General features: G+C 35.5%; 1 protein-coding gene across 1 annotated transcript in view; it reads left to right on the forward strand.

The window, feature by feature from the left end:
* Positions 1 to 6,024: 6,024 nt before the first annotated feature.
* Positions 6,025 to 24,463, forward strand: part of npm1b (nucleophosmin 1b) — a 38,911-nt gene continuing 20,472 nt past the window's right edge. Inside the window, exons 1-8 of the mRNA XM_048163769.1 lie at positions 6,025 to 6,152; positions 6,536 to 6,618; positions 7,055 to 7,174; positions 13,753 to 13,846; positions 14,273 to 14,370; positions 15,201 to 15,280; positions 15,415 to 15,472; positions 21,601 to 21,684. Coding sequence (XP_048019726.1) covers positions 6,104 to 6,152; positions 6,536 to 6,618; positions 7,055 to 7,174; positions 13,753 to 13,846; positions 14,273 to 14,370; positions 15,201 to 15,280; positions 15,415 to 15,472; positions 21,601 to 21,684 — 666 coding nt within the window. The 5' untranslated portion in view covers positions 6,025 to 6,103. The remainder of the gene's footprint in view (positions 6,153 to 6,535; positions 6,619 to 7,054; positions 7,175 to 13,752; positions 13,847 to 14,272; positions 14,371 to 15,200; positions 15,281 to 15,414; positions 15,473 to 21,600; positions 21,685 to 24,463) is intronic.

The raw sequence follows: 24,463 nt of genomic DNA on the forward strand, positions 1-24,463 counted from the left end.
GCAGTCAAAACAGGAGTTTCCTCATTGGTTCTCACAGAGGAGTGATACCCACGTAAGCCAGGGAGGGGACGTGGAATCATAGCAGTTTTATTCGCAGTAAATGAGCCTTTACATTCTGTTCTACACACGACTGCATCTCCCAGGAAATGCTAAAGCTGTAAACTGATTATGGCTCTCCACAGCCTGTGGCTTTCAAAAAACAACCAGCAGTTGCGCCAACCATAGGCCGGGAACACAACATGCATCTTTCAACGGGAACAATAATACTGTTGGATTTGTGTGATTAGCTCATTTTAAAATTCATTACACATAATCATGATCCAATTTAGTTCTAGGGCAGGTAAATTAAACATTAAAATCTCGGAAATTGTTTTTGAAATTACAGAAGACATTTAAAGAACACACACACACACACACACACACACACACACACACACACACACACACACACACACACACACACACACACACACAGGTTTGTTTTGCTATCAAAGTGAGGACATTCCATAGACGTAATGGTTTTTATACTGTACAAACTGTACATTCTCTCCCCCTACACTACCACTAAACCAACCCATCACAGAAAACATTCTGCATTTTTACATTTTTAATAAAACATTGTTTAGTATGTTTTTAAAGCTATTTTCTCGTTAAATGTCCTCATATTTCATGTTTACATCGTAATACCAGTGTAATGCCCATGTCATTATACAAATTTGTGTCCTCATAAATCACAAAAATGTGCGCGCACACACACACACAAACACACACACATACACACACACACACACACACACACACACACACACACACACACACACACACACACACACACACACTAATACAAGTATAAGTTTGGGGTCAGTAAGGGGTCAGTACACTTTACAATAAGGTTTCATTAGTTAACATTGGTTAACTAACATTAACTAAGAATTAACAGTACTTCTACAGTATTTTTTAATTTTAGTTAATGTTAAAGGGTTAGTTCACCCAAAAATGAAAATTATCCCATAATTTACTCATGGTCAAGCCATCCTAAATGTATATGACTTTCTTTCAGCCAACACAATCTGAGTTATATTAAAAATATTCTGGCTTTTCCAAGCTTTATAATGGGAGTGAATGGTACCCAAGATTTTGAAGCTCAAAAAAGTATATTTTTAATAGAACTGAGTAAATCATGGGATAATTTTCATTGTTGGGTGAACTAACCCTTTAATTTCAACATTTATTAATACATTATTAAAATCAAGAGTTGTATTTGTTAACATTAATTAATGCACTGTGAACTAACAAGAACAAACAATGAACGACTGTATTTTTAACTACCATTAACAAAGATTAATAAATACTGTAACAAATGTATTACTCAATGTTATTTCATGTTAGTTAATACATTAACCTTACTGAGTGTTACCGATGTTTTTTAAATTAATACTTTTATTCAGAAAAGATGCATTAAATTGATCAAAAGTGTCAGTAAAGGCGTTTTTACATGAACTATTTCAAATATATTCTGTTCTTTTGAATTTTCTCTTCATCAGAGAATCCTGAAAATAAAATTACCACAGTTTCCACAAAAATACATTTATATTACATTCATGCATTTGGCAGACACTTTTATCCAAAGCATTCAAGGTGCACGTTTACATTTTATCAGTTATTTTTTTTAATATTAAGCAGCACAGCTGTTTTCAACATTGATAATAATCAGAAATGTTTCTTGAGCAGCAAATCAGCATATTAAAATGATTTCTGAAGGATCATGTGACACTGAAGACTGAAGTAATGATGCTGAAAATTCAGAATTACATCAAAGAAAATATAAAAATTTAAAATATATTACAATAGAAAACTGTTATTTTAAACTGTAATAATATTCACAATATAATCACCACAATATTACTGTTTTTACTAGCTTTGGCGAGCATGAGAGACATTTAAGAACAACTTATCACCCCCAAACTTTTGAATTGCATATATTTAAAAAATACCCCTAGATTTCATTAGAATTCAAGTAAAGTATAGTATATTAAGCAATATATTAATTCTATTATAAAGTGAGTGGTTAAATTTTCCAGACTATACCCTAAGCAGAACGACAATGTCTGTTTTATTAGCCATCACGCTCCTAGTTTGTTTAGTCAAGTTTGATGCCATCTCGCCTGGTTAAGATCCTGTCAGTGTGAGTCGGTTGCCGCGGTGACGCCTCTTCTACCCTCATTTCCTCTGTCAGTCTTCCAGCCGCTTTCATCTTCCTGTCTATTCTGCCACTGCGACGTGACTTGGCTCATTTTGCTGAAATTCCTTTCTGCCTCTGTTTTCGAAAAATCTCTATTGTGTTTGGCCACAGGTGCTCTGAGCTTCTCTTCCTCATGATGTGCCTTTATGTTTTTTTACCGTATCTACCTGGGGGCCCTCACCTTATCCAATAAAATGTTGCCACACAAGATGAGCGAGAAGCGAGAGGTTAAAATATCTCACTTCCTATCTCACTCAATGTTCCTAGACAGGCTCCCGTTTATCTCACAGACGCTACAAACCAATATGACCTATATGGCCTCCACTTCTTCATAATACGTCTACATTTTCAGATTACATTGATGTCCAACAGTTCAAAGATCCAACACTGCATTTTCCAAACACAGACAGAAGGGTAAACACAGTCCTTAAAGTGATAGTTCACCCATTTATTGTCGTCATTTATTCACCCTCATGTTGTTCTAAACCTGTATGAGTTTCTTTCTACTGTTGAACACATTTGAAGAATGTTTGTAACCAAACCAATCCATTGACTTCCATAGTATTTTTTTTTCCTACTATGGAAGTCAATGGCTACCGTCAACTGTTTGATTACCAACATTCTTCACAATATATTCTTTTGTGTTCAACAGAAGAAAAAACTCATACAGGGGCGCGTTTCCCGAAGCGAATTATGGTCGCAAGTTCTGTCGTTACCAATAGAGTTCAATGGGACTTACGAGCATGGTTCACCAACGATGCTTTCGGGAAACGCACCCCAGGTCTGGAACAACTTGAGGGTGAGTAAGTAATTACAAAATTTTAATTATTGGGTGAACTAACCCTTTAAAGATACAAACAACTCTAACAAAGGGCTTTAGGCCGAAAATGTGAAAAGCACAATGCATTATCCATACAATAATCCATACATCTCATGTCAGTTTCAACAGTTTCATTTGGCAGCTAATGCAAATAATAATTAGTAGAAGACTGACATATCAGCCAGTATTTGGCCATTTTGTAACTGTATCTTTTTTTCAAACTCCTGTCCTTCATTGAAATATCATGGTGTGCTGAAAATAGACTGTATTGACATGCTTTATTTTTATCTTATATAGATGAAGTGATGTCTAGGTGTCTAGTCCCACCAGAGAATTCAATAAAAGCCAACATTTCTTTTTATCAAGCAAAGAATGGAGTACCACGGGACATTCGCTATACAATTTAATGTAGCATAAAAAGGATTTTCCACAGCATCCGTGGAACAATCTCTGCCAAATGCCGGGTCGTCAAAAGCATCACCAAAGGAAAGCAACACACAAAAACAACTGATATACATGTCGTTTTACTGACACATCTAAATCGCTGATCTGCTCTTCTGCGTTTGTGAAAATCAGATAGCTGGTTCTCTTCCAGAAAGCGATACAGGTCTGGAAAAAACATTTCTGTGAAAGTGAGAAGTTGGGAAAATATCTAAGAACTGAATTTCTCATCATTATAATAAAGTACAAAAGACAGACACATTAACCCTTTAAAGCCTGAAAAATATTTTTTACATTTTATTATAAATATTATAATATATATATATATATATATATATATATATATATATATATATATATATATATACAGCTAATTGAAACTTCAGAAAATAAAAAAAACTGCATATGTGTTTTTATCAGGCTTTTGTGGCTCATATAGTCTGGTATATTGAGAATATGGAGCTCAAACTCAAAAAACACATCAATTTTATTCAGAACCCAAACTGAGCAATAATATGGTGCAGATGTTGTTATGGCCAAAAACGTAAGATGAAATTCCGATAGCTTCAATGAGAACTTTATGACATATAGCAGACTTCTTTCATAAAATGCATATAAATATTAGTCGTCACTCTATATCTTACAGTGTCTTAATAAGATATTTAAAGGCTTAGTTTTATGATCAAAGCTCTATAGAAAAACATAAATACAATGCAATACAATGATGATTGAGAGGTATACAAATCACTCAAATGCCTGTTGTATCATATTGTTTTTCTAAAAAAAATTCAAAAAATATATAATCAAGTAAACTTAAGTTGATTCAGTCCAAAAAATGTTCATTCTGAAATATTACTAACAATATAAAAGTTATTCTTACGTTTACTTTATAAAACTCAGTAAAGATTCCACAGCAAAAACATTTTTTCAAGACCTTTTACTTTCTAGAAAAGTATAACCAGACAACTGAAGGCAAGCCGTACAACACGTTTTTAATTTTCAGCATGTTTTAATTTTTTTTAATTTTAATCATGTTGATTACTTAAAAGCCTTAAAAATTAATGTATCAGATATGATACACTGGGTTTCATTTTTGACCAATTTGAGATGATTTAGCTAGTAGAAAAATGTTTAAATATTGTAATGTATATTTCAGTAATTTTATCTCTGCTTATAGATATCAGCACTGACCATTAAAACACATTTTTCAACAGATTCACTAAATCCACTTTTTAATATGACAAATCCCTGTATTATGACACAACATGATCCATAACATGAACATCCACTAATGCAATTTTATATCAAAAGATAGGCCTACACTGAATTAAAAGTTGATAAATTCCCCATTCTAAACATGATTTTCCAATCTCCTTTTGAGGATTTGAGAAGGAATTGTCTGTGTGAATGTTAAGCAAAGTATTGACAGGGCCCAGAGACTACAGAGAGCTCTGAGATCCGACAGGCATGCATGTGTTTTGGGGTGTGTCATCAGACCGGCATGTCTCTGTGTGTATACGGGTCACTCACGTTAAAGTGCTGCCTGTTTTGAACTGTTTTCTTTCAAGATGGCCCTTTTCGCCAAGCGCCTGCATGAAGGGTGGAAGCGATTATCTTCGTCCTTTTTTATGGCTGTCACCTCTAACAAAGCAAAAACCTTTGTTCTTGTGAATAGGAAATCAAGTAAATCCTCTGAAGAGTTTAATAAATAGTCGAAGAGCGACATGGCCTAGTGAACTACGAGGCGTCTGTTGCCTGAGAGAGTCTGCAGCCGAAACGAAGCTTCGAACACTTTACGAATCTTTTGATCTTTCGAATCAATTCTTTGGAGCGCGTTTTAAAAACTTACCAAGTGACGTATAATTTCAGCGTTACGCCATTGTTTCGAAACCAAAAATTAATATATAGTTGTAACTGATCCCAAATTAGTTTTATAATTTATGTTCATAAAAAATGAGTAGAATTTACTTTAAATGTCTTAAAATTTCATTTGTTAAAGTGTTTACAGGATGGTTGGTAAACAAAATAAATGCTACAAATTAATAAATTACTACAATAATGTATCTTTATTGGAACTTACGGCTAATATAATAACTGATCTCAGATCAGTTTTATAATTTATGTTAATTAAAAATGGTCTAGAATTTAAAAAATTAAAATTCCAAGTGTTATAATAATAATAATGATAATAATAATAATAATAATAATAATAATAATAATGTGCCATTATTTTTATTATTTGGAATGGATGTCAAATTGGATTAAATCATACATCTAATCATAGTACAACATTTAGCTTATTATAAAAAAACAAATTTTTATTTAGGGAAAAACGGTTGAGCCGATAAGCAGTTTGGAGAAGGGATGGACGTCTGAAAAGAGACAAATATACCGAATATTTTATTATAGGGCGTCATCTGGCGGATAAATGAGATATTGAAAGCAAGAAAAAGAAAACGGGCAGTTTACTTAAGCACCAAGGGTGCATGCGATTGGATGATACATCCAAAAGCCCGCCCACTGTAGCACTCTCATTCGTCCGTTCAATTGTCAATCCACACGCCGGAACAACGATTAACAGGACCTTCTGTGGCGCAAAAATGGAGGATAACATTAAAGACCTCAGCCGACCTCAGATGTATTTGTTTGGTGAGCTGAAATAAAACCTCATGTTGCATAATCATATATGTGCGTTGATCAATAATATACTATCATGCAATATATTATATACATGCGTCTGCTGCAGTATTGCAGTGTAATAAAGGAGTTGTGGCTAATGCAGCTAGCCTCGTGCCTTTGTTTGTTTCTCGCCTCATGTTAATATAAACATAATGCTATTTCCATGCTATTTTTTTAAGGACAATATGACTATGAGTGTTTATTTTCCCCATTTGTTTGCTATGATCTCGTGCCTACTCCCTGTATTAAGAGGTTGTATAGTATGTGGGATCGTTGAGGAGGGATTTTCCTAAAGTTTGCATCACGTTTACAACATTATTGAATTAAACACAAGTTTTGCCGTCTTCCTGTAGGTTGCTCATTGAAAGCAGATAAGAAAGAGTACAAAGTTGAGCTGGATGATGATGAGGCTGAACATCAGCTGTCACTCAAGGCGGTGAGGAAGATTAATTATTGAACTGTCATTAAAATTATTAATTGTTATTTATGGATATTTAACTCTGAATTCTCTTACCTATTGTTAAAAAACTTTAAAGTTCATAGTATTAAGTATCATCCTTCTTTTTAGTCATGGACAGCCCATTCTATTCTATTCTATTCTATTCTATTCTAAAGAATAACATTCTATTCTGGTCTGATCACATTCTGTTTTCTTTCATCATTCTGTTCTATAACATTGCATTCAGTTCTATAATATTATTGTATGAGTATCTGTAGAATTATCCACTTGGAATAGATCTAATGGTAATGTTGTTGTCAGTATTCATCATCATTGTGCAAATGATCCATATTATAGATGTGTTATTTGAAATAATCTCACATTAACAAAGCAGTTTCCCCTCTCACATGCACATCTTCACCTGTGTTCTCAGGTGTGTTTGGGTACAGAGGCGGAGGATAAATTCCACACCGTGGAGATGGAGGGATTGACTTACGATGGCAAAATGACCAAAATCACTCTCGCTGTACTGAAGCCGTCCGTTCTGCCTTCTGTAAGTGTGCTAGTCTGCATTTATATGTCATGAACAGAAAATCTTATTTGTGAAGTCATTTATTTAGTCCCTGCATCCTTCACAAATGATTCTACTGCAATTTGGCTACTGTTATTAATGCCATGACTGTTAAGGTTCGGTAACACTTTATTTTACAGTGTCCTTGTTCAGTGTATATGTTACATGTACTCTAGCAGAAACAGTAAATTATGCATAATTACAAGCAACTAACCCTATTGTACGAACATGTTTTTGATTAATATTACTCAATACTCAATTCTGTAATTACAAGGACACATTAAAAATAAAGTGTAACCAAAGGTTCCCTTAATTTAGAGACTTTGCAGATAATGTTACAAATTTATATGGAAGCTTGTTTCCACCGCGGAATAAAAGATAATTGCGACTTTTTATCTCGCAAATCTGACTTTATAAGATGCAATTGTGAGTTTATATCCCTCAGTTCTGACTTTATAACACAATTGTGAGTTTACATCTCGCAGCTCTGACTTTATAACGCAATTGTGAGTTTATATCGGGCCGTTCTGATTTTATAACATGCAATTTTTTTTATTTCTCACAATTCTAACTTTATAACACGCAATTGCGAGTTTATATCATGCAATTCTGAGGGAAAAAAAGTAAGAATTGCAAGAAAAAAGGCAGAATTGTGAGATAAAAAGTCGCAATTACCTTTTTTATTTAGTGGCAGAAACAAGCTTCCATAAGTTTACTATAATTCATTTTGTAAAATAAAAAGAAAATATGGTTATACTTTGCAATCAGGTTTCATTTGTTAACATTTACTACGTTAGTTAACCTGAGCTAACAATGAAAAAGACATTTAAATAATTTACTAATCTTAGTTAAATTACTGTTATTTCATATTATTATTATTATTATTATTATTATAAAATTTGTATATGTTAATATTATCATTTAATGGACCTAAGATAACATGAACTACCAATGAACAGTTTTTTTTTTTTTTTTTTTTAACTAAAATTAACAACGTTTAATAAGTACTGTAACAAATGTATTGCTCATTGTTGGTTAATGCATTAACTAACATTAACTAATATAGGACCTTATTCTAAAGTTTTACTGAAACAGCCAAGTGTTATTATGCCCTCAATAACACTTTGAATGTGGATTTATACTGTGGAGGGATGCCTGTTATGGGTGTTTTATGGTATTGGAAGAATGTGTCTAATAAAAATTCCAGCTGTGCCGAGGCTGGTCAAGTTGTGATTGACAGATTGTTTATGGAAGGGGCTGGGCCATTGTTGCATCATCAGGACAGCAGGCACAAGCTCTCCATGACATCAGCACATATTCGCCTCTGTTTTATATCAGCTATGGAAACCATGAGCATTTCCAAAGAACTGGGAGGAATCTATGTTTTATGGCTCAATGCGAACAGAACGCAGAGTTTGCAACTCTATTTGTGTTCAGATAGATCCCAACTGCCGGTACGATTATCACAGTGGGTGGAGTTTCAGGAATTTTAATGTTGGTGTTTTGACCTTTATCACACCTTGTGGTCATCGAGTTTACTGCATAGCTGCTGTTTTGTCCTTTTGTGTGTGTGTGTGTGTAATTTTGACCCTGTCTGTAAGATCTTGGATTTTATTCAGTTTATTCAATCCCCCAAATTAGAAAACGCCCCAGGATATCTGACTCAAAAAAGAGTCAAGCAATAATTGTACCTTAATTACAAGGTTTTGTCTTGATTGCTCGGGAGACAATCAACTCATCAGTCAGCGTTTATGTTGAAACAGATCATCTGAGATGATTTTGGACGTGAGGGATTGCTCGCCATTCAGCGTAATTGCAACAGTTACATAGCTGTCATTTAAAGCATTAAGCAGACCATCGCGCCCTCAGCTGTTTACATCTGGTTGCCATCGATGCAAGTGCCGTTGCCTGGTGCGGTGGAATGTTCATTCAGAAGTTTTGGCCGTGGCTTGTATTTCGCGAGTTGCGCAATTGTGTACTGATGTTTAGCTGTAGGCCTGTTTTAGATGTACTGGCATGGAATGATTGGGACAGCTCCCAGTCATGAATTCTTTCTGGGAAACAAATTTTGTTTGGTTGTTTGTGGTGGGAATCATTAATCATCTGATTTTGCACAAAATTGCCAGATAAACAACACGTAGCCTTGCTTAGTAGTACATGTTTTAAGATTCAATCAGTTGCATTACCGTTTAAAAGTTTGGATAAGATTTGAAAATGTTTAATGTTTAAAGTATTTAATGCTCACAAAGGCTACATTTATTTCAAAATATAGTAGAGTAAAAATTAATTAACAATAGTATTGCTGTCACTATTCCTCGATAAAATTCGAGGACTCGATTTTAAAAAATCCTCGATTGCAATTTACCCGTGTCGATTAACCGGAAAAATACTGGAAGTGGCGCATTCCATAGACGAAAATCTATGAACCTCGTTATTAGACCGTTTTCTAAGGCTGCACAATATATTAAAATCATATAAAGTACAGTCCAAAAGTTTGGAACCACTAAGATTTTTAATGTTTTTAAAAGAAGTTTCGTCTGCTCACCAAGGCTACATTTATTTGATTAAAAATACAGTAAAAAACAGTAATATTGTGAAATATTATTACAATTTAAAATAACTGTTTTCTATTTGAATATATTTCACAAAGTAATTTATTCCTGTGATGGCAAAGCTGAATTTTCAGCATCATTACTCCAGTCTTCAGTGTCACATGATCCTTCAGAAATCATTCTAAAATGCTGTTCTGCTGCTCAAGAAACATTTAATGTGTACAATTGTACAAAATATTTGTGTACAATATTTTTTTTCAGGATTATTTGATGAATAGAAAGTTCAAAAGAACAGTGTTTATCTGAAATCTAATCTTTTGTAACATTATAAATGTCTTTACTGCCACTTTTGATTGATTTAATGCATCCTTGCTGAATAAAAGTATTCATTTCTTTAATTTCTTTTCAAAAAAATAAAAATAAAAATTCTTACTGACCCCAAACTTTTGAACGGTAGTGTATAATGCTACAGAAGCTTTGTATTTCAGATAAATGCTGTTCTTTTGAACTTTCTATTCATCAAGGAATCCTGAAAAAAAAAAGTACACAACTGTTTTCAACATTGAAAATAATCATAAATGTTTATTGAGCAGCAAATCAGCTTTGCATCACAGGAATAAATTACTTTGTCAAATATATTTAAATAGTACACAGTTATTTTAAATTGTAATAATATTTCACAATATTACTGTTTTTTACTGTATTTTTAATTAAATAAATGTAGCCTTGGTGAGCAGATGAAACTTCTTTTAAAAACATTATATATATGTGTGTATATATATACACACACACACACACACACACACACACCGATCAGGCATAACATTATGACCACTGATTATCTCTTCATCATGGCACCTGTTAGTGGGTGGGATATATTAGGCAGCAAGTGAACATTTTGTCCTGAAAGTTGATGTGTAAGAAGCAGGAAAAATGGGCAAGCGTAAGGATTTGAGTGAGTTTGACAAGGGCCAAACTGTGATGGCTAGACAACTGGGTCAGAGAATCTCCAAAACTGCAGCTCTTGTGGGGTGTTCCTGGTCTGCAGTGGTCAATATCTATCAAAAATGGTCCAAGGAAGGAACAGTGGTGAACCGGCGACAGGGTCATGGGCGGTCAAGCCTCACTGATGCACTTGGGGGGCGAAGGCTGGCCCGTGCAGTCCGATCCAACAGACGAGCTACTGTAGCTCAGATTGTTCAAGAAGTTAATGCTGGTTCTGATAGAAAGGTGTCAGAATACACAGTGCATCGCAGTTTGTTGCGTATGGGGCTGCATAGCCGCAGACCAGTCAGGGTGCCCATGCTGACCCCTGTCCACCGCCGAAAGCAGCAACAGTGTGCATGTGAGCATCAGAACTGGACCACAGAGCAATGGAAGAAGGTGGTCTGGTCTGATGAATCACGTTTTCTTTTACATCATGTGGATGGCTGGGTGCATGTGCGTCGCTTGCCTGGGGAACACATTGCATCAGGATGCACTATGGGAAGAATGCAAGCCGGCGGAGGAAGTGTGATGCTTTGGGCAATGTTCTGCTGGGAAACATTGGGTGTTGCCATCCATGTGGATGTTACTTTGACACGTACCACCTACCTAAGCATTGTTGCAGACCATTAACAGCCTTTCATGGAAACGGTATTCCCTGGTGGCTGTGGCCTCTTTCAGCAGGATAAATAATTTATAAATCTACGCCAACACAGGAGAATACATCAATATTTTCTAAATATGCAAACTGTTCATTGCGTTTTCAAAATAAAAGCTTGTTCTGAGTTGGCATGTTTTGATGTCCACATATTCTTGTTTATTTGAACCAAATATTATTTCCTATTATTATTATATATGTATTTTAAATCATTTTAAAGGCTTAGGTCAATTTTTATTACAAAAAAATCTGATTACTCAATTAATCATCAAAATAATCGACTGATTACTTGATTACCAAAATAATCATTAGTAACAGCCCTAAAAAAGTTAGATTGTGAAATATTATTACAATTTAAAATAAATTTAAAAATGTAATTTGTTGTTATGGCAAACTAAGCTGAATTTTCAGCAGCCATTACTCCAGTCTTCAGTGTCACGTGACGTGATCCTTCAGAAATCATTCTAAGGGTGTGTTCACACCTCGATTAAAACAAACTCTGGTGCGATTGCTCTGTTAGTGGGATTATATGATTAAGTGTGAATGCTGTCGTGTGAACCCTGGTTCACGCACCTGAAAAGCGGACTTTTCAGAGAGTCTTAAACCGCTTCCAAATGAACTCTGATGCGGTTCAACTGAAATATGCATGCAACATGGACTAAAGACATCTAAACGAACAAAAACAGGAAGTGATGTCACAACATGCAACCCTAAAAAGGCAACCAGAATGCTTATACTTGGTTCTTTTCTTCAAATTAGGCACTATGTTGCCCATTTCAGTTCTGTAAAGGTGTCGGAACTCCCATCTCCTTGCAGCAGGTCTTTGTTTGTGTGTGCAAAGGAGAAAATTCAGGTGCTGTTTTGACACATTTTGTATGCTCTGCATGAGTTGTCAGGTGGCACACACGACATTGTTTTAAATGTTTGGTCATAAAAGCTGGTTTTTGTTTTGTATATTTAGGTTTGGTGTTAAAAATGCGAACCTGTATTATTTTCTTTTTTTGGTCTGTACCTAAAGAACCAAGAGAACAGAACTACAAGTGTGAATGCTTATATGCTGCTTTGCTGCTCAAAAACAATTTCTTCTTATTATCAGTACTTATTAAGTGCTGCATTATTTATTTATTAATTTTTTTTGTAGAAAATGTGAAACATTTTTTTCAGGATTCTTTGATGAATAGAAAGTTCAAAAGAACAGCATTTAGTTCAAAATGTAAGTTATTTGTTACATTATGAATGTCTTTACTGTCATTTTTGATCAATTTAAGGCTTCCCTGGTCTTGCTGAATCCTGAAAGTATTTATTAAAAAAAATCTTTCTGACCTCAAACTTTTGAACACACTCTAAAAAAATAAAACATTGGTTCAAAAAAAAAAAAAAAAAATGTTAACGTTTTCCACTAGAATTTTTAACTTAAGCCAATTGGGAGAATTACATTAATTCAAAGCAATATTTTGAGTTGATCCAACATAACATTTTAAGTAAGGTGAAGACGTTCTTTTGCCACAATAAAAACACATTTATAAGTAACATGAACTTAATAATTGTCAACATGAATGCAACTATTTAAGTTGATCCAACATAATGTTTTAAGTAAGGTGAAGACGCTTTTTGGACACAATAAAACGCATTTGTAAGTAACATGAACTTACCAAGCACCGCTTGTCACCATGATGGTAAATCTCCATAAACCCACATTAACAGAAACTCTTCTAAATTAGCATAACAAAACACTAATTACTGCTAAATCTCCCTCACCATTAATCAAATAACACCATTGTGCAAAAAACATTATATTACACTTAATTTTAGCATTTACTCTCCCTTTCAAGTGCCATGGGCAAAGCATGATGGGAAATATAAATCCCAGCCCAGTTTCAGTGAACTTAAGTTCGTCTAAATTAAAAGAAGTGTTCATACAACTCAAAACAATAAAACACGTTTACACGTCATCAGATTGTATTTTACATTAACAGAACTTAAAATTAAATACATTTTTGATTAAATGAAAATGTTAAACTATGACAAGTCATGATAGTATATCGAATCAATAGGCATAATTTGTGTGTCATCCAAGCTCAATAAAATAACAATTACAAATAAAAAGTCTAACAGCATTTCAGAACTTGATTTTTTATTTCACAACAATATATATATATATATTTAAGTAATAACTAAAGGGCCCCTGAATTAGTTTTTAGAGTGCAGTAGTGTAAGTAGTAGACAGCAAGTCAGCTCACTAGATTTTGGAACAGATCCTCGACGTGGTTTGATGTTTGATGTCAGTCTGTGGACCTATTTCTTTGTGTTTTAAAAGTAGATCATAACTTTTTGCTATTGTTTGTATGTCTCCATTTTCCCTCTAGCTAAGTCTGGGAGGTTTTGAGGTCACACCTCCTGTGTCCTTTCGCCTGCGGTCCGGAGGGGGGCCAGTCTACATCAGCGGTCAGCATTTCGTCAGTGAGTACCATTCTTCTTTTCTCATTTCTTAGGGCTGAACATGACTACTCAAAACAGAGAGTTCAGGAAGACCATTTCCCAGGTGTGTCTTTTGCCTCTGTTGTTTGCTCTCCTCTTTGATGGAATGTTTCTCTGTACCTGTTGTGATGTCCAAGGGACTAATCCGGCCTTCCTAAAGGGCCCTGCACTCTCCATACGGACTTAGAATGAATTAACCAGCACCATGTGACACCATTTGTGTGGATATAATGGCTTCCATATGTTTGCGCAGGCTGTTCAGACAGTTTAAGCTTGTCAGTATTCTCAGGATATTAAACAAGTGCAGCACTTACGTATGTCAGACTGGATTTGTCATATGAACCTGTGAAGATGTATTGTATTTATTTAAACTACAGTTTGAAGATCTCTGTGTTTTTTTTTTTTCAGGTGTAAAGGAATCAGATGATGAGGATGAGGAAGAAGAGGAGAATAACACATCACCAGTGAAAAGACCGTCCAACATGACACTCACTAAAGTGCCTCAGGTGATTTGTTTTTAATCTCACTTTAAATTTATATAATTAAAACTACTAAATTATGATTGTTTTTGGTGCAATAAACTTTAGCCACTTTTCCACCGAAATTACCCGGAACAATTTGCTAATTTTGCTTTTGCAATTTGCTTTTCATTGCTAATTTTGCACTGCGTGTCTTTAGTAAATCCTGACAGTAGTATTTTACTGCCAAAAGAGGGTTTGCGCTGGTTAGTAAATCTGGCCCTTAATATCTTGTGTCATGTTGTTTCTCAACTAAATGTATCTTGATTTAAGAATGTTTAGATATTTGTACTGGAAAAAGGACAAAAATACTGAGTCTTTCTTTTTTTTCTTAAGAAATGAAAGGGTTTAACTAGGTGTCCAGAAAACTGTGAGGTTGCCAAGTTGACTTTCATGGAATCTCAATAAAGAGACGCATTGTTCAATACACACTTAATCCTCTAGATAAGTGTCTGAGACAAGCAACAGCTTGTCATTAATGTGATACTCAGAGAGACTGTTTGAAATCTTTTGGCAGAGTGTTGAAATGATCCCAAAATTCTTATTGAAGCAATAAGCCATGAGAGGCTGTCACTTACACTGATTTTAGCGGAATTGCAAAAATACTTTGCAAACGTAATTTTTTTTCTTTTCAGCTCATGTCGTCTCACAAATATCTTTCAAACTAAACCTTTAATTTATTTTTAAATAATATAGTATGATTATTCTTGCCTCTAGCAGCTCACCGCTCTCTTCCAAATAGATCATAGTGGCAGAACTCTCAGCTTTATCAAAAATATACTTTTTTTTTTTCCAATGATGGTGTTGTGTCTTTTTAGAAAAAGCTGAAAATGGACTCCGATGAAGATGAGGATGAGGACAGCGAGGAAGATGATGATGATGACGATGATGATGAAGAGTGAGAACTCTTGTTTGTTCAGTTATAACTTGTGCTTTTTAAAAAGGTTTTTACACTCTCGGTGAACTAGATTTCACTTTGAGAGGGATCATTTTTATTTTTATTTGTTCATAAAAGTCTGTTTTTCTTTTTAGGGACGACGACAAAGAAGAAAAGACAGTTAAAAAGAGCCCCATCAAAACCCCTCAAAAAGTAAGTCTTACTGTTTCTTGCAGTTCATAGAATCAGGAAAGAGGAAATGCTGTGTATTACACAACCTGTCAAAAATTTGTGGTCGTTAAGGTTTTTAATATTTTTTAAAACTCTTCTGCTCACCAAAGCTGTATTTATTTGATCAAAGATACAGAAAATCCAATAATATTGTGAAATATTATTACAATTTAAAATTACTGTTTCTATCTGAATATATTTTATTCCTGTGATCAATCAGCATCATTACTTCAGTCTTCAGTGTCACATGATCCTTCAGAAATCATTCTGATATGCTGATTTGCTGTTCAAGAAACAATTCTTATTCTTATCAATGTTAAAAACACTTTTTGTTGCTTTAATTTGTCTTTCAAAATTCCGATAAATAGAACGTTCAAAAGAACAGCATTTATTTGCCTTTCTTTTGTAAAATTATGAATGTCTTCTGATCAATTTAGTGCATCTTTGCTGAATAAATGTATTAATTAAAAAAGTCTTACTGACCCCAAACTTTTGAGCAGTAGTGTGTTACATTGCTGCATGTTACCACTGCTGTCCTGAATGAATTCAACTGAACACCAGATTGACCAGCAGGTGCCAGTCTCTGCCTGAGAGAGAGAGAGGAAGTTACCCCCATCACATTCATCAGTACCTGTGATTATCTCATCACTTTACGTTCTGTCTGTCTCTTCATATAAGACGTATTCTTCCTCTCTCATGTCACATTTATAAAACCTCCGTGTCTTCTGTCATCTTTATCATACCTTGTTTGCATCCTTTACTCATCTGTCTGTTTTCATAGACACCTTCTTTCTGTCTGGAGCATAATGATCACATGTACACAGTGTGACTTCACCTGTCTACCCGTCACTATCTCTCCCTCTAACTCTTATACATGTGTTGACAACTGCAGAGTATGTGGCTTTTTAATCTGCTGTGAAGAATCTGATATAAAGAAATGATGGAATGAGTCGGTTAAAATGCTTTATATAATTTGATAAAAATAAAAACTACATACAATTTTTCCCCTTGCAGTCCAGACTTTTGACAATTGGTTTATTTGGTCTAAGAACCACACCAGACAGGTTTTTTTGTTTGTTTGTTTTTACATGCCAGAGGTAAATAGTGAAATATTATAAAATAATAATAATAATAATAATAATAGTTATTATTATAGATATAAATAATGAATAATGCTACTGTGATCGTAGACCTGCATAAGCTGTAGCAAAATAGTGCCTCATTCAAGTAGCTCAGATCTTGCTAAAAATTTGTTTGGTTCAGAAAATGAATATGAATAAGAAATTAGTACTTGTATGTGTTAAATTGATCAAAAGTGACAGTAAAGACTTTTATAATGTTACAAAAGATTTCTATTTCAAATGAATCATGGTTTCCAGAAAAATATTAACTCAGCATTGATAATAATAAATGTTTTTTGAGCACAAAATCAGCATATTAGACACTGAAGACTGGAGTAATGATGGAAATTCAGCATTGATTAAAGGAATAAATCACATTTTACAATAATTACAATAGTAAACAGGTATGATATTAGTTCACAATATTACTGTTTTTACTGTATTATTGATCAAATAAATGCAGCCTTGGAGAGGTTAATAAAAAAAGTCAAAAACATAAAAAAACTTTCTGAATCCAAGCTTTTGAACGGTAGTTAAAATCACAATTGAAACTATTTATGCACCATTAAAACTCGAAAACTAAACTGAAATTGACAACCCTTATAAAACCCAGTAACCCTGCTGTGTATTGAAGTGTTTGAGAGAGCGTGACAGTGTGTTTTTGTATGTGTGTTTAGAGATCAAAGCAGGCACATACCTGCTCTGTGAGGACTGATTCCTGCCCTGAGGGGGAACGACAGACGAGCACTTCTGTCACACACTCCACATCCCCTCTGATCCCTCCGTCCTGAACGCTTTCTTCTCTTCTTGCAGCTTTTCAGTCTCTCGCTCTCTTTCTTTAGCCATCTTGTGCTCTACCTCTGTCCCATCAGGCCTTTAAATTGTTTATTCGTTCACTGTTCGTTTTGCTGGAAACACGTTCTACACACTCTGTATAAAAAGCATTATTAAGTTATGCCAGTGTTCAAATTGCACATTATGAATGAGAAAAGTGGGCTAATTCCTTTTTTTCATAAATTATAATGCATGCTTATTCATGTTTGCACCTTTATTATATAATGAATAGGTATAGTAGACCAGTGTTTGCAACCTTTTTTTATTTTGCCATGGCAGTTTTGATAAGAAAAAAATCCCACGGCTCACCACAGTTCACTAAAACAACAGAATTGCACAAACATGCATTGCTTCAAATGGCATATCAAAACTTGAAATTATATTAAAAGTAGTGCTCACATTTAATTTAATGTGAAACTTGAGATTAAGTCGGGTATTTTTAAAAAAAAATTTATTTAAAGGTGCCCTTGATTCAAAAATTGAATTTACCTTGGCATAGTTGAATAACAAGAGTTCAGTACATGGAAAAGACATACAGTGAGTCTCAGACTCCATTGTTTCCTCCTCCTTATATAAATCTAATTTGTTTAAAAGACCTCAGAAGAACAGGCGAATCTCAACATAACACCAACTGTTACGTAACAGTCGTGATCATTAATATGTACGCCCCCAATATTTGCATATGCCAGCCCATGATCCCAACATTATGAAAGGCATTAGACAAGGGCAGCCAGTATTAACGTCTGGATCTGTGCACAGCTGAATCATCAGACTAGGTAAGCAAGCAATAACAACAGCGAAAAATGGCAGATGGAGCAATAATAACTGACATGATTCATGATAACATATTTTTAGTGATATTTGTAAATTGTCTTTCTAAATGTTTCGTTAGCATGTTGCTAATGTACTGTTAAATGTGGTTAAAGTTACCATCGTTTCTTACTGTATTCACGGAGATAAGAGCCGTCGCTATTTTCATTTTTAAACACTTGCAGTCTGTATAATTCATAAACACAACTTCATTCTCTATAAATCTCTCCAACAGTGTGTAATGTTAGCTTTAGCCACAGAGCATAGCCTCAAACTCATTCAGAATCAAATGTAAACATTCAAATAAACACTATACTTACGCGATTAGACATGCTGCATGGCGAACACTTTGTAAAGATCCATTTTGAGGGTTATATTAGCTGTTTGAACTTTTTTTTATGTTGTTTAAAGGTGCTAAAGAGGATGTTTTGTTTTATACATTTTTGCAATATTACTTGAAACTGTCTTTACTAACTGATAAAAGACTATTTATTAGGTGCACTGAAAGGAATAATATTAATATACATCATCTGTGCACGAGGTAGGGCCTTAAAAACATCAGCCAATTGTTTACGCGATCATCGCATAAACGATTGGCCCTCTGGCTTGTCAATCACTGCCGTGACGTTCCTTGTGAGAGACGCGGCTGCGCGCTCCAGTAACTTTCCACACTCCACAGGCGCTGCATGCAATGTTTTTGTCAGGAGACAGGAGTAACAACTGCAGATTATGAGTTACCTGCGGTGAGTCCGACATAATGAATCCACTAACACGACACAGCGAATGCCGGTGGTAAACACTTGTGTTCCAATACTCGTGCACGAGTTTTGGGAGGCGTTTTTGGGGGGCTGTTCTTACGCATGCGCTCATTTCAAAAACTCAGTAACAGTCTTTGGATTCTCAGTCGACGAAAAAATCCTCTTTAGCACCTTCAAGGCAAGCGCGAGCTCCGTGAGCGGAGAGCGCGAGCAATTAAAGGGCCAGCAGCCCTGTATCGGCTCATTTATAATGATGCCCCAAAATAGGCTGTTAAAAAAATGAATAAAAAAAAAATCTATGGGGTATTTTGATCTGAAACTTCACAGACACATTCAGGGGACACCTTAGACTTATATTACATCTTTTAAAAAAAAGTTCTAGGGCACCTTTAATAATTAAACATCAAAGTTGGTATTGCGACTTTATATATGTCAAACACGTGCATGTGTCATCATTATACCATTTTATGAAAATCAAGCTTAGATGACCAGTGAAAATGCGCTGAGGCAGTAAGTGCGTCACATTACATTTTCATCAACTTAGAGGTTTTAAAGTTTATTGTAGCTATATGGACTCTCAATTTTTTCTTGTTGCGGAATACATTTGGACAAAGTCTCATGATATAATAGATGAAGCGGGATATTTAAAACAGTAACAGCTACAACTAGATGGCAAATACCAGACTGAGACTCTTCTCCGCTCTTTAAATACAAAAAACATTAGCCGTTATAGACATAGTGTTTCTTGAGTAAAGAAAACGCTGTACTTATTTAAACATCAGTTCTTTATTTACTTTTGCTTTGCAAACAAGCAGAGATCTCCAAACTGCATGCGGGCCGCGGCACTTCATTCATGATAGAAGCGGGCGGAGTTATGAGGATTGACTGATAGTTTGAGGAGCCAATGGAGTTACAAGGTTTAGTCACAGTTTAGTTCAATCCCTTTGATTGGTTAATATTTGTAGAACCCACATACAGGCATAAAGGATGACCTATAGAGTGCCCCAGGGATGACGTGTTTTTGTAGGCCAACCCGGAAGTTAGCGGCACACGGGTTCCCTCGGTTGAAAGCCTATGCATTTTTCCCATAGACTTTTGGAAAATCGCAGAACATAAGCTCTGTGTTTAACAAAGGGTTATGACACTTATACGTTTTGTCTATCAAGATAATCTTTACAAGTTAACACAACATTTATATGTTTTGAAGCCTAAATAAAGTTGTCAGATATAAAAGGCTAACAGTAGGCTATAAACGGACTACAGCACACCATGGTTGCGGATCAACGCCGTCACCACCAAGCTTCCTCAAACTTTATTTAGAAAACAACTCTATTTAAAAACATGCTCGCTGATTATGATCTGCGCTGTTATTAATACTTATCCACTTTTTCATGAGAAATGCTGTCCAAATGTCCTGTTTTTAATGATGACGTCTAAAGTCCCCGCCAAAGGAAGTAGTCCCTTTTAGCAATTTGTTAGCAACTGCCGATTTTAAGACACAGTAAAAGTTTAAAAAATCACAAGTGGGTTATAACTGGTGTGTTTTATGTCATAGATCAAAACGTGAAAGTATTTAGAGGCTTTGTTTACCACAGACCTTATTTCAGGCGATTTAGCAAAAACCCATTCAAAAAACCCATAGACTTGACGGCGTTGGAACCGGAAGTCCTAAAATGCTAACTCGCTTCCGGATTTTGCCTACAAAAATAATAAAACAAAAATGACAAAATGTAGAGATATGAGGTTTCCGTCTGACATTGATGATATAATCTTAATTGTATAGCTTTAATTTAATTTAATTTAATTTAATTTGCCATTTTTTGGCATTGGTAATTTTCCACGGCACACCTGACAACCTTTCGCGGCACACTAGTTGGGAAACACTGTATTAGACTGTACTACACTGTATATTATGTATAGGTGCTATATTGTACTATAACTTTGTTCCTGTGAGTAATTATAACCATATTATTATGTATAAGACATATTATATTCAAGTTAAAAATTGCTTCATTGGCATGACTGTAAATAGTACAATATTGCCAAAGCTTGGAATGTGTGTACATAAAATAATATATATATATATATATATATATATATATATATATATATATATATATATATATATATATATATATATACACACACACACACACACACACACACACATTTACATATATAGGGTTCATGGAAAGTGTAAACTCTCCCATCCAGATTTCTTTATTTTATCATTTCGTTTACTCGTCTTTATGTTCTTCCACTGTATAGAGTTATAGAGCTATGACACTGTCCTGTGGTCCCTTCAGGCCACGACTAAACAGGCTACGCTTTCTACAAATTACTGCTCTCTTTCATCACGGCTCTTTGACAGCCCCACTGAAAAAAACATACGAGAAGTGTATTGTGTTACATCACTGAAGAGCAAATCCGTCAGAATCACTCAATTCACAAACATTATCCGCTCTTATGATTCTAACACTGAGCATGACAGGTGACTGGAGCAGCTCTGTCTTTGACACGTGTTAAATATTTTCTCTGCTCATTTTAACCTGGGATCGCAATGTCTTTCTCTCTGTCACTTTTCCAGACCCCAGAGAAGAAGAAAAGTGCAGATAAGCAGAACGGCTCTCCAGACAAGAAAGCGGAGACATCAGGGAAGCCCCAAAATCAGGTAAGTTATTTAAAGTTATTTACTTTGAAAAAAAAGAAAGCAACACTGCTGGATAAATGTGGGTGATACGACCAAAATCTTCAAATCAGTGATGCTTTGAGTCACTTTTTTTCATGGTAAGGGTATAATATCACAATACAGTCATTTACTTTGACAAGTACAAGTTCTGATGTACATTCAAAGACATTTTACGGTCATACAGTATACACCGCACTGCACAGATCTACTTCAGGATAAGTTCATTTGGGTCAGGAGCCGTCTGGGTTTCAGGTTTTGGTATTCAGTCCACATCCCATTTCCAAATTGCCAAGCCGTGCCAACCAAAAGCCAAGGTCTACCGTTGGATGCCAGAGGTAATTCTTACCAAACATCCAGGTGCAGTTTAGAATGCCGACGACATGGCAGCCTCACAGAGAAAACCACGGGATAATGAGACAGCCTGTCTTTGTTTACGATCAACCAACACCGCCAAAAGCAAAATGTGAATTAGACCAGCAGTACCCCTAAAGATAAATGTGTGCAACAGCATTCAAAACTCCAGCTGTGATTAGCTGAAAACCGCCCAGTCTTGGGAGGACACGACAATCCCAAAGCCATTATTTCAGTATCTTTTTTTGGAGTTAATGCACTTAATACACTTTTAATAATCAAGCGTATTTGAGAAAAACATCTTGACATTCAAAGGTTTTCTTTTAGATCATGGAAAAGGGACATCGCATTTTCCCATGCAAGGAAATGGTGAAGCACTCTTAACTAGCTGCTGGTGGCAACAATCCCAAAACGTCCAATTTGAAGGGTCATTTGTGGTCTGCTTTAAAACAACAAACTACTCTCAAAGCCACAGCCTTCTGGCATGGTGACCGATGTTGGGAATTTGAAATGCGTTCACCAGACTTTCTTCTAATCACATTTTTTTCCTCCTTTGACCGGTGCACATGCAGTTGCGTGGGGTTAAATTTTCTTTGAAGTAGATTTTTTCACCATAATTGTGGTGCTGAATCAGAAAGACACAGGAGCAGGAACGCTACGCACAGTGAGGATTCTTCAAAGACATGACCAGAGGTAACGGTCATCCAGATGGAACAAAAGAACACTGTGAACTTGAGAGAGAAGTTGAGCGCAACCATTGGAAAGTAAAAATCTCATTCAATTTCTCCATACGTTCTCTCTCTCTCTCTTGCAAGTGAACATTTTGTCCTCAATACACAAAGTTGATGTGTTAGAAGCAGGAAAAATGGGCAAGCGTAAGGATTTGAGCAAGTTTGACAAGGGCCAAATTGTGATGGCTAGACGACTGGGTCAGAGCATCTCCAAAACTGCAGCTCTTGTGGGGTGTTCCCGGTCTGCAGTGGTCAGTATCTATCAAAAGTGGTCCAAGTAAGGAACAGTGGTGAACCGGCGACAGGGTCATGGGCGGCCAAGGCTCTTGAAAGCCTTTCATGGAAACGGTTTTCCTTGGTGGCTGTGGCCTCTTTCAGCAGGATAATGTGCCCTGCCACAAAGCAAAAGTGGTTCAGGAATGGTTTGAGGAGCACAACAACGAGTTTGAGGTGTCCTCTAAATTCCCCGGATCTCAATCCAATCGAGCATAAGTGGGATGTGCTGAACAAACAAGTCCGATCCATGGAGGCCCCACCTCGCAACAGGACTTAAAGGATCTGCTGCTAACATCTTTTATTTTCATTAACATCAACATATTTTCTCGGCACACTTTGGGCCCCTTACTACCACTTGAGCATCTTTCCAACACCTCAGCCTACCTGAGTTTTGTTTCTGACCATGTCCATCTCTTTATGACCGCAGTGGACCCATCTTCTGATGGCTATTTCCAGTAGGGTAATATGTCACAATACTCAAATCATCTCAAACTGGTTTCATGAACATGACAATGAGTTCACTATACTCACCAGATCTCAATCCAATAGGGTAACTTTGGGATGTGGTGGAACGGGAGATTCGCATAATGGATGTTGAGCCGAGAAATCTGCAGCAACTGTGTGATGCTGACCAAAATCTCTGAGGCATATTTCCATCTTCTTGTTGAGTCTATGCCATGAAGAATTAAGGCAGTTCTGAAGGCAAAAGGCGGTCCAACCTGATAATAGAGATGTGTATATATATATATATGGAAACCATAAAAATATGGATTCTTTTTCAGGATCCTGTGAAGAATAGACAATTTACTTTAAATAGAATTTACTTTAAATAGATCGTTTGTAATTATGTAACATTATAAATGTCTTTCTGTCTCTTTTGATCAATTTAATGCATTCTTGCTTAAAAGTATTAATTTCTTTCAAAAGAAAAAAATAAAAAAAAACAGCAAAACATTTGAACAGTAGTAGTGTTTGAGCCATTTGCTAAAATGTTTTAAATTACTTAAAAAAAACATTTCACATCAATCTACACACCATAACCCATAATGACAAAGGAAAAAACAGATTTGTGGAAACTTTGCAAATTAATTAAAAAGAAAAGACAAACTGAGATCACACTGACATAAGTATTCAGACCCTTTGCCATGACCTTTGACATTTAGCTCAGTTACATCCAATTTCTCTGGATCATCTTTGAGATGTTTCTATGCATTGATTGGAGTAAATTTGTGTGAAAAGCATACCAGAGCAAAAAGGTCAAAGAACAGGCTCCAGATCTCAGAAACAGGATTGTGTTTAAGCACAGGTCTGGATCTGGGAAAGGCTCCATGATTCTTAAATGGAACAAACAGGGTAGGGCTTGACATGATGCTGAATGTGAGTAATGATGCTGAAAATTCAGC

This window comes from Megalobrama amblycephala, linkage group LG17 (genome assembly GCF_018812025.1).
Source record: "Megalobrama amblycephala isolate DHTTF-2021 linkage group LG17, ASM1881202v1, whole genome shotgun sequence".
In the NCBI taxonomy this organism is placed as follows: domain Eukaryota; kingdom Metazoa; phylum Chordata; class Actinopteri; order Cypriniformes; family Xenocyprididae; genus Megalobrama; species Megalobrama amblycephala.